Raw genomic sequence first — 11,923 nt, forward strand, 5'->3', positions numbered from 1 at the left:
CTCTGTCTCCTCATCTTCAAACTTGCTTTCAGGTATTGTTTTCCCCCACCAGACAGTAAATTCCTCATGAACATCCATCCATCCTTCCTTCCTTCCTTTTCTTTTTTCTTTCTTTCTTCCTTTTCTTTCTTTCTTTCCCTTCCTCCCTTCCTTCCTTTCTTTTTTTGTATGCCCTTAGCAAAGTGCTTTGCATGTAGTAAATGCTTAATAAAATATGGTTGTCTTGTACATGTTTATTGTTTTCATTGAACTTACATTCCACTGGGGAAGCTGGGTACACATAAAGTTGATTGTTAATACAAAACTGGGGCCTAGGAGGAACTCTGAGGTCATTCAAGGTCTGAAAGGGGAAAGGTTATTACTCCCATGGAAAGAAGAGAGGGAAAGAAGAAAATGAAAAGAGACTTCATGGAAGAAAGAACATCTGACTTGAGCTTTAAAGGATGGGTAGGAATTTAACTGGCAGGGAAATAGGATGATCAAAGAGAGAGGGATGTCAAAGCTCAGCACACACAGGGAGGCAGTGAGCAGTCAGTCCAGGTTGGCTGGGAAACAGAATACTAGCAAGGTAGGGACATATGAAGACTGAAAATGGCAACATTAGGGAGGCCTTTTATGCTAGACCAAAGAGTAGAATCTTTGTGAACAAAGTGGAGCCACAGAAAGGTTTTAATCAGGGGAATGGCACGACCACCCAGGTGGAGGAGAGATCCTAATTTTCATTTCTTTCCCGGTGCACTCCCAACTCCCAAAAGCTCCATGGGTACTTTTATCTCCACTACATTCCTCCTCTCCACCCCTTTTAGTGTCCTTTTAAATGTCACTTTCTCCTTTTAAAATGCAAGATCCTTGAGGGCAAGCACTTCTTTCTGCTTGTTTTTGTATTCCTAGAGCTTAGCACAGTGTCTGGTATACAGGAAGGACATAAATAAATAAGTGTGGACTAGTCTAGCAGAAATGTGAAGGACGGGAAGAAGAGCTTGTTAGGAGGTTTTAGCACTTTTCTCAAAAAAAAATCACAAATCACCAAAACTTGGTATTTTGACTGAATAACCATTTCTATGGCACTGAAGTTGTGTATATGCCATGAAGCGATATGTATTTCAAAACACCATCACTGAATGGTCAAAAATGTAACCTACCATTCTAATATATAGCCTCGATCAAAAGTAAAATTGTGCAACTAGGTGGAAAAGTAGATGGAATCCTGGCCCTAAGTCAGGAAGCCCTTAGTTCAAATCTTCCTTTAGACATTTACTAGCTGAGTGACTCTGGGCAAGTCACTTCACTCTGTTTGCCTCAGTTTCCACATCTGTAAAATGAGCTGAGAAGGAAGTGGCAAACCACCCCATGATTTTTGCCAAGAAAACCCAAGCAGGTTCAAGAAGAGTTGGATATGATTGAAAAGACTAAACAACAAATAAGTTAAATTGGCACAACTCAACATATTTATTTAAGCAGTTACTATGTGAAAAAACACATTTAAACTGGAAAGAGCACTAGATTTAGAGTCACAAGATCTGGATTCCAAATCTGGATCTGCCACCAAATACCTCTAGGATCTTGATTGTGTGACTTAACTTTTCTATCTCTAGTTTTCATTATTTAGAAAGTGAGTTTATAGGACCAGAGGAACTCCAAGGTTCTTTTCTGCTAGTACTAAACGTGTAACTCTATGGTTATTATAGCATTATACTTACAATTCTATATATAATTAAGTATTATACTTGTGGGTGGATGGGTAAGCTGGAATATAACACAAAGTGTTCTGAGAAAACTTGAAGTGAGAGAAAACATGGTTAGCTGGGGGGACGAGGAATCAGACAAGAGTATTGGGGTGTTTTGATCCCTAGGATGGAAGAGATGGAACCCAACCTGATCTTTGAAGGAAGGGGGAAATCCCAGAACTCAAGAAGACACAGAAGGCCATAGTGCCTGACTCACATATTGAATTTGGGAAATGGTGAAAAGCCTGATTTAGCTCTACAGTTTATGAAGGGCAGTAACGTGAAATAAGGCTTGAACACATAAGAAACACGAGGCAGGATCTTAAATGTTAAACAAACAAACAAAAAAGTCTATCTCCAACTCAGGACAACAGAGGGCACTGAATATTTCTGAGCAAGAGTGACCGGTTCAACCTGTAAGGCCTGAGGAGGTCTGCTTTGGCAGACCACAGGATGGCACGGCAGGTTGGGTGAGAGGAAAGGAGACTAAAAGAATTGTCCAGGCAAGATGTAAGGAGGTCCCTGATCCAAGGCTAGGGGTTGTGTGAGTAGAAAGAAGAGGCTAGACTCTGTGGAAGCAGAATCAGCACCACTTAGGGGGGCAAATTATCTTGGGAGGAAGTAAGGAAGAGGGGAAAAATGTCTTTTTTTTTTAACTTCAGGACTTAATTCCACAAATTTGTAGCATCAAAAGCTTTACTGCAAAGAAGCTGCTTGAGATTTTTTTTGTGACCACAGAAAATTTAGAAGTCTATGCCTACCAAAAGCAGCTTTAAGCAAGGCTTTCGTGTGAAATTATCATGAGTACATCCAGCACTTGAGTGACCCAGATCTCACTGGAGAAAGCCACCCTAGACATCAAATCACCTACAGCCCCCAGTCAGGGAGCCCCAAGCCTTCTGCCTGTCCTCTCAAGCTCCTGAGCAAGGAAGCAGGGGCACAGTTGGCGACACATTTCACTGTGTGGGAATATAGCATAATCACACCACATGCACCAACTCTGTGGTTGCATAACACACCAGGAATGGTATATGTTGCTCAGGGAATTAATTTAAATTATAGTTTTGTTCCCTTTAAATGGAGTCTGTTGGTGCAAGGCTGCAGTTGGCTGATAAATGTGAAATGAAAATTAAAAGCAACCCACTAATTTTTTTTAATTAAATTTGAAGTGATTTCAGTGAATACAAAGCACACTGGGAGAGACTCTCCATCAATCTATATTTTCAATCCCCCCACTCAAAAAATATGTACATACATACATATGTCTGTGTGTTTGTGTATAAACACATACACACACCCCTTATCCACATTTTGTCCCAAGGCTCATATTTCAAATAAAACTAAAATTAACCCAGATTTTACAATTTAATTTCCACATGCCTAGTTAAAACAAGTGTTCATATCGATATCACTAAAAACAAAAACAAAAACACTTTAGGTTATTGATTAGGATCAAAAGAACAATCAAAATGTCAGCTCTCCCTTCTCTTCTCCATGTGGGTATTTTAAAATCTAAATGAGATATGGGTTCATTCCTTCAGAGCCTTGCCAAAATGAAAAGGGGGGGGAGAGAAGGACACGTTGCTCAGCAACGGCTAAAACAATGTTTGGTGGGTGAAGGCGGGTGGCTGGCAACAAAGTTAACCCAGTAAGGACAGAAACTGTTTGTCACCTGCGGCAGAAGCCTCTGGCTGCAGCCAGGGTTCAATTCAAACCCTGCGGACCCTCACCTGAGCTTCCCAAGCTAATACTGGGTCACCTGCTCATCTGTGTCTCCAGGATTGTCCTACTTTGGGAAAGCCTCACTCTAATCACTTCGAGCCTTTCTCCGGGCAGTTTCAGGGTTCTCTGAGAAGAACAAGCCTCTTTACTGTATGAGATGTAGAGTGAGTGTTTCAGGGGAAAACATGATGAATTTGGAGTTAGAGACCCTGGGCTTAAATTTCAACTCTGCTACTTACTACTATGGTCTTTTAACACCCGCAGGTCTCAGTTTCCTCTTTTAGAAAGTAGAGGGAAGAAGGAGGAGAGAAGTGTTGGACTGGAAGCTACCTGAGATTCCTTCCTGCTCTAGATTTCCCAGTCCTCTGATCTAAATTAACTCACACATATTAAAGGTTTACAGAGTGCTTTTCTGACAACATCCCTGGGAGATGAGCAATGTGAGTAGGCATGGCCCCATTTTGATGATGAGGGAGGAGCCAAGAAGTCATGCTAACAGAGCATAAACTCTGGAAAGTCCAAGCTAAGAAAGGCTTTCAGTGCAGTTCCAACTCAGCTCCCCATGCCATCTTTGTGGACACTCAAGGATAAGAGCCTATGATATTTTGTGGATCTCCAGCAGTAGACTCAAGACTCCTTGCAGCACAAGGCACCAGATATTGCCCTGAAAAGCTCCAAATGGAGAGCATCCCACCTTATTTCAGCCTCTTAGAATCCCTTGGTTCCTTCAACAATTCCTTGTGCCTCCTAACATGCTCTAGAAAAGCCTACTCTGGGTATCAAATAAAATGAACCACAGGAAGTTAATTAAAGCAGGGTGATATATTAGAGAACTGGCTTTTGAAACTGCAAGACCCACATTCAAATCCTACTTTTGACCCACCCTGGCATTGGGTCCCTGGGCAAGGGATATGACCTGTTAGCATCCCAGGATCTAAGGCTGCATTGAAGAAGAGCCCTTCATTAGCACAGGGAACTTCCTCATGAAAGGAATGAAAATCACAGGTCCAGTCTAAAAAGGAGGACAAGGGACAAATAACAAAGTAAGACATCACCGATTCAGAATGCTCACTATTTTATCATCACCAACTCCCCAGTTAAGCTGAATTCTCATTATTCATCTTCCCTTTTCACCCCCAAATTTTTTCCATCCTCTGCCCACGATTTCTCTCCTCTGCCTCCCACCTTCAAATAGCTTCTCGTCCTAAACGGAGCGGTCCTGGCAGGGTCACAAACCCCACACAGGCAAACATGTTCCTCAGTCACAGTGCCATGCTTACATCTGGCCTCAGTCAAGAGTCAGGCCCTAAGGCTCCTGCCCATCTGAGAGGCCCCACAAACAGCACTTTGTTCTGAACCAAAGATCAAGGAGTGGAAAGAGAGCCTCACTTCTGCTCCAATGTAATTAAGGAAATTCTACAATGACTATCATGTTCTCAACACAACAGTGTGGGCTTATTCCCAAGCCTCTAGCTGACCTTTCAAACAGACCTGCAGATTACATTTAGAAGGAAAGACTTTTGAAATCAAAAGCCTTCCTGGTTTGAAAATCACTTCTCTTGGGAGGTCACCATTTTACCAGGGAAGGAGAAGAGAAGAGGGAAAATGCCATAATGTGTTTGCTACATTCAGTTTCAAGGTGGGTTTACTTTCTCTTTTAAAGACTATTGCCTCAAACCCACTCAGATGAAGAGAAAAAGGCTGCCATGGATCCTCTTCAATGAAGATTTATACTTAGAAACATGGCCACATCCAAATAAGAATAACAGTAATAGAATTACTAAGATGCCCAATGAAAATATTGGAAAGAAAATGTTATTATGCAAAATTAATTCAGATAATGCAAAAGATTTGACTGAAATGAAACAGATGTGAAGCCAGTGTTGCTTTCCTCCTACAAATGTAATCAGGATGGGAATATATTCTAACAATATAAAATAGCAATTCATTTTAAGATTTCCTTTTGCCCATCACCGGAAAGCAAATGCTCTCTTGGGTATCAATGACCAGTGGCAAAATAAAAGTTTGGGTTCTGTACAAATATAATGAAAGTTATTCTAGAAGTTCACTACAGTTATGCTCAGTTAACAAGAACACATAAATGTTGGAAGATGCATAAGGGTAAAGGTAAAGGTAGCAAACATTTAAAGTGGGGCCAATAAAGTAACCTCAAAATCTGTAGTTCAGGACACATTTCACACCCATTTGTCTGTAATTCCCAAACCATGGTATGCCATCCTGGGGGAAAGCCCACATAGTACCATCGAGGCTGGATCTCCCCTTCCCCAAGAACAGGAATAATACTTCTCAAGATAGAGAAGAGCCTGGAAAGTGAACAATGATGGAGCAAAGCAAAATGACTAAGCAGAACTCTGCTGACTGCTCTTATCAAGGCCCCATCATCGCATTCAGATATTCCTCCACTCATTCATTTTCCATATGTCTATGCTGAACTTGGGTGGGCAATGGTGTCACTGAAGAATAGGCTACAAAGAACTGTGATTACAGAACTGTACTGTGCAATTTAAATTGTAACATCCCAGCCAGAATTCATTAATGTCTATTATGTTAAAAGCATGGCACTAGAGACAGAGGAACCCTGGAGGAGCCCTCCCCATTCTACTGAAGGATGCACAGTGGAAAATGATGGAAGACAAGAGATGCAAATGTCAAAGATGAAATCCAAAGTGCACAAGAAAAGGTGAGGAGGCAAAGAATAATTTCAGCCAAGAAACTATGAGAAGACTTACTGGAAGAATAGCTTCCCCCACCCCCACCCCGCCCCATCTGAGACATACTGATGGTCTGAGGCAATGAAAAAACCTCTTCCCAGTCTCTGGACACATACGGTCTGAAGACCAGACTGTAGTTCCCTTTATTGGGAATGCAGAATCAAAAAACAGGAACAAAGAGAAACAAGACTGAAGAAGCCAACTGGAATTGCATCACAAATGCCTCTCCATGTCAGATGAAGAAATTCATACCTTATCCAAGGGGTAATCAGGAGCAACTGAATGTTTTTGAACGAGTGACGTGGTCAGTCTTGTGCCTTTAGGAAGATTATTTTGGCAGCTATGGGGACAGCAGATCAGAAAGGAGAGATTATGTCAGCAGGAAAGCCAATTATAAGGCTTTTACAATATCCCATGAGAAGGGAGACAATGACAGCTTGATCGGCTGTTATAGAGGAATAGAAGATCTGGGCTTTAGAACAGAAGATGAATTATAGAACCTCTTGAGTCTAAGTTCATCCTTTCACAGATGGGAAAACTAAGGCACTACCGGGTTGAATAACTTTCCCAAAATAACATAATTAATAAGAAACTGAGACAGGACCTAAAGTTACATCTTTCTGACTCCAAGTCTACTGCTCTATCAATTATGCCATAATGCCCCACAAAACTGGTCAGGATTATGGTTATGTGAAGAGAGAGAAGGAGACAGATTCCAGAGATGTTCTGGGGGCAAAATCCAAAGGGCTTTAGGGAGTGATGGAAAGAGAGGAGTTTAAGAGAACTTTGAGATTTCAAACCCTAAGGGATTAGAAGGGCACTGATATCATCAAAAGACATTTAAAAAGTGGGTTTGGGTTAAAAGATGGTGGAAGAGGCAGGAACTAAGAGCTGAGTTTTGGACACATTGAGTCTGAAGAGCTCGTGGGTCCTCCAGGAGTGAGTGGATATAAGAGACTGGACTGATTCTTTGTGAAGTCACCAGTCCAGTTTGTATGCCAAAAATGCAGAGAAGACTTCTTTCTTAGTCTTTCTCAAAAAGAATTGCTCATCCCTAAGAAAATTAATTTTGCCTCTGCACGAATGGAGCTCTGAGAATGCTTTGGAAATGGCTAATACTTGTTCGTGGCCTTCCCGAAAAGCCTGCATGCCCCAGGTCCCAAAGGAAAGCTGATTTAGGCTCATCGCCCCTGTACAGGATCCAAGTCTGCAAACAGGTTTTAAGTAGTAAGTGACCTACATTTGCAGAGGTTTATTAAGCAGAGCTCATTGGAAACCAGATTTTTCCACAAACCTAAATCAGCTTACTTTAGAACACGAACAATTCCCAGAGAAATGCAAACCGTAAATCACAGTCCTGCCATGTGACCCCAGCATGGGTGGGCCCTACAGCACACACCGTTCAGTTTTCTCCTCATGCAAGACCCCAGTCCATCACTCTGAAATCCCTCCTTATCTAACCAGGAAGATTTCTCCTAAGTCAAAGCTACCTCTATGGTGAGAACAATGGAGCTACTTGGGAGACTTCCTCTGTATTAAAGTACTGGCATGCCCTTCCTCTCCCCCCACCACCTTTAATGTTCCAAATTCAAGGGAAGATAAAGTCAACTCATGTCAGCTAGCAACTGCTAAATTGGGAAAACTGAGGTCCCAAGACCTACTGCTAGCTATTGAGTCAAACAGCCAGAACTTGACTCCAGGGGCCAACTCCAAATCCAGTGCTGGACCACCCTAGGTATTTAATGTCATAATGCCCCCAATTCTTGATTTCCCAATGAGGATTGAGAGTCCTCAAGGCTCCCAGTTCCAGTTAAAAATGGTTTAGCTGACCCACCCTGGTATAAGTTCCTTTTAGGTAATTAGATGGATAAGCATCTCATCATCCTCATCAGGCTGTGAGCATCCCCCAAATCAAGCTCTTTCTACCATAGCCCATTGCCTCTTTACTTATTTAATGACTCAAGATTTCAAAATTCTCATGCTGGCTCCTTCTGTCCTTAGGATTCCCAGCTCCAGCTGCGACAGATCAAGCTGTTTTACTATGGCAAGATGTCCCCCTAGATAATTCCTGCAGAGATTTGTGCAGGAATCAGGACCCCCTTATTGGGAGTTTCATGGAGCTAGGGGTGGTGCCCTGCTGATCCCACTCGTCCTTCAACACCTAGTACAGTGCTCCACTTGGAGAAAGCTCCTGCTAAGCATCGATCAGACCACCCATTTGACCTGAAAGTGCCTTCAACTCAAAGTTGGAATGAGCCAATAAAAGCCAAGGGTGCAGCTATGGTATGCACAATGAACAGTGCATCTAAGAAGGGCTATATTGTGCTCACTTAGCCATATCTTGAGTTTCTTAAGTTTCTATTATGTTAAAAATAAAAATAGAGAGCGGTGTGATTAAAAATAGCAAAGGAGAAGAGCCCCGTAGCTACTTCACCAATTCCAGAGACTATAAGAGAAGGAACAAAACTGGTATCCAGCCTCAGATGAAAATCCTCTCCTGGGTGCTATGCCAATTGGCTGACTTGGCTTGTCTCCAAACTGACTATATATACTATCTTCTCCTCCACACTCCTCAGCTTTTGCCTAAAAGTCAAAAAAATCCTAATTCACCAGTCAGTATTACTAAGTAATGGGATATAAGATGCAAATACAAACCTTTCCCAATCTTTGAACAGAAATTGGAAATGACAAAATTCCTGGGACCATAACAAAAAATAAGATACAAAATCTTTTCATTAGAGTTACATCCTTATATATTTTAAAAGGTCATTATGAAGAATTACAAAAATCTCCAAGGAAAGTTCCATAATGAAGAGAAAAAAATAATTCCCCAATAATACAAGTCATGGAGTTTCCCTGTTCTCTCCAACTTAACTCAAAACACAAAATTACAAAAATTGACACTGTCAAAGAGCTTTCTTTCCCAGGTTGAGAAGACTGATATCTCCAAAAAAAGAGCAAACAGCAGTGAGATCAATGTTCCACATGATCAGGTTCATAAATCCTATTCCTTTAAAGAAATAAATGCAGTCAGACAAAGCTTGAAACCTAATTAGCACTTAGTAAAATTTATTTAGTAGTTCAATTCAGATAGTCCAGGCCTTCATAAAAGCAATCCACTCGTTCTGACTTGCCAGATATTACTTTTTGTTTAGAGAGAGATTATTTTTGCAAGGCTACCACGACATTTCAATTTGACATCACAGTTTTAAAATGAGATAACAGGCAAACACCGAGAAAAGAATAAACACTTAAAAAAAGATTGGTGTTTTAGCTTCCAAAAATTTTCAAAGTACACTTGAGATCCCCATAACAGAAGAATCAGCTTTTTATCTATCTTACCTCGGAATTTCTTAGGTGGATTGTTCAGATCTCCTGCTTCTGGCTGTACAACACATCGGTCATCTACCAGACTGAAAAAGGCAAAAAGCATAAATTAAATTTTAAGGAAAAAGGAATCTGATATACTAATGAAGAACAACACAAGTCCTATTTTTCCCAGCAGTACTCACATTTATTCTTTCCTTGTTGGCTAGATTTTGTTACATCAAATTCTGATATATATGTGAAATATCAATGTTTTCTCCTCTTTTCCATTTATTTTTAAATTTTCTTTTAAGTTTAATAGTATTTTATTTTTCCAAATACAAGTAAAGATAATTTTCAACATTAATTTTTGTAAGCTTTTCTGTTCTGCACTTTTCTCCCTCCTTCCCTTACTTCTCCTTTCCCAAGTCAGCAAGCAATCTGACATAGGCTAAATATATGCAATCACAAGGCCTTCTTAATCCAGAGAATATGGATAAAATGCATCAATCACCAGAAGTAGTACATGACTGTGTGTGACTGTGCTCTATGAACCAAACAATGCAGGAGTCCAGAGCTCAGCCCTTAGAAAAAAAAATGCTAGAAGATCACAGTCCTCTGAGACTTCCTTCTATTAATCACAAACATAATGAGCTCTCTCCTAGCTGATGACCACAGAGGCATTGTGATAAACCCAGAGGTCACTTCTGAGCATATGCTGGCCAAAAAATTGAAGCATTGCACAAATAATGATTAGTAGACATTAACATGTCCTATGGGGAGTTTCAGTAAGGACAATACCTTCAACACACCCATTATAGTAAAAAAAAAAAAAAAAAAAAAAAAAGATCTTCAATTGTGAATAATAAAGACAGCTATCTTATACAATGACAGAGAGAGAGAGAGAGAGAGAGAGAGAGAGAGAGAGAGAGAGAGAGAGAGAGAAAAGAAAAGAAAAGAAAAGAGAAGAGAAGAGAAGAGAAGAGAAGAGAAGAGAAGAGAAGAGAAGAGAAGAGAAGAGAAGAGAAGAGAGAGAGAGAGAGAGAGAGAGAGAGAGAGAGAGAGAGAGAGAGAGAGAGAGAGAGAGAGAGGAGAAAGAGAGAGGGAGGGAGTGCCCCCCCCAAAAAACCAAAACTCCACCAGGTACCATGGTATTATAAACAGTCCTGTTAAGAACCTTGAATTCCCCAAGGTCAAAGATCAATTGAGAACATGGTAAGTTGATTACTAAGGATCATGATGTCCAAATTTAATTTCGCTTACAGATCTCCAAATAGTTTTTCTATTTAAAACCACTATCCTGATACCACATGGTACATGGAAAGAGCTTATTTGAGGGGGAGGAAGAAACCCTGGGTTTTGGGCATATCCCTCCAGCACTTTGCCCTCATCTGCAGAACAAGATGCTGGATCAGATGGGCAGTCATCTAAATGAAATATAGGTGACATAAAGTAGTTTGTATCAGAGTCTGACCCTGGTCATGATGCTCAAACTATCTCTTCTCTCATTCCCAATAACTATTCACCATCAGTACTTGGCGAGCTAATCTACTAAGCAACAAGAATGCTTAGAAGTCTAAGTACAGTCTGGAGGTAGGAATACTAGTGGGAATTTTTTAACGATGTTTTCTTTAATAATAATAATAATAGCGAAGGGTCAATGCTGAAAGCCAAAGTAAATCTTCTTCCCTAGACACCCATTACTAAAGAGCCATAGGCTGAAAATTTCATGCCTAGGACAAACACCTGGATGTTTAAATAACATTCAGGAAATTAGACCCTCAGAAATGAATGAAAGGAAGCCCCAAATGGTCCCTAGGCTTGGGGTCTTAGCAGAGCTGGCAGTTATTCTCTCTCAAATGCTGCTTTCAAGGAAGCTGTTGTCCTGGAAAACAACAAAGCCCTGGCTCAAGCATGGCACATGCAGAAATCCTTGATTATCCAGGAATATTGACTGGTTGGTCACTTGTTTCTCATATCTAGCTGATCCACTGTTTCTCTACTCTGTCACCTCCCTTTGACATAGAGAGGCTCAGGGAACATCAGGGAGAGGAGAACTGGGGGCAAGATGAAACTCTAATATCACAAAACCACAACTGGGAATGATAAGGAAGTGGCCACTCTGAAGGCGTGGGATAAAGAGGAATTCTGGACATCTTTAAAGACATGCAGTTTTGTCACAGTTAAGAGAAAAATGCAACAAAGAGGTCCAAATTAAGTCTCTTCTAATTAGCAGCAGGGCTTCTGTTCTTATTGTAACCACCATGTGTTATTTATTGGTATATAATTAATAGCTTCTGAAGTGTCTGAAAACAGCCTATTCTGCTAAATAGGTAACTATTCCCCCTGGAATCTTTTTTCATTATTGGTTTTGAAAGTTTTCCCCAGAGATAGAAAACTTCAGCTACCACATTACAGTTCAAATTATAATCCTCT

General features: G+C 40.7%; 1 protein-coding gene across 12 annotated transcripts in view; it reads right to left on the bottom strand.

Moving 5' to 3' along the window:
- ITPR1 (inositol 1,4,5-trisphosphate receptor type 1) overlaps nucleotides 1–11,923 on the bottom strand; it is a 387,688-nt gene that overhangs the window by 347,917 nt on the left and 27,848 nt on the right. For all 12 annotated transcript variants that reach the window (XM_074284052.1, XM_074284050.1, XM_074284045.1 and 9 more), the window contains exon 4: nucleotides 9,524–9,594. In XM_074284052.1, coding sequence (XP_074140153.1) covers nucleotides 9,524–9,594 — 71 coding nt within the window. The remainder of the gene's footprint in view (nucleotides 1–9,523; nucleotides 9,595–11,923) is intronic.

The sequence above is a fragment of the Sminthopsis crassicaudata genome, chromosome 1 (assembly GCF_048593235.1).
Source record: "Sminthopsis crassicaudata isolate SCR6 chromosome 1, ASM4859323v1, whole genome shotgun sequence".
Lineage (NCBI taxonomy): Eukaryota > Metazoa > Chordata > Mammalia > Dasyuromorphia > Dasyuridae > Sminthopsis > Sminthopsis crassicaudata.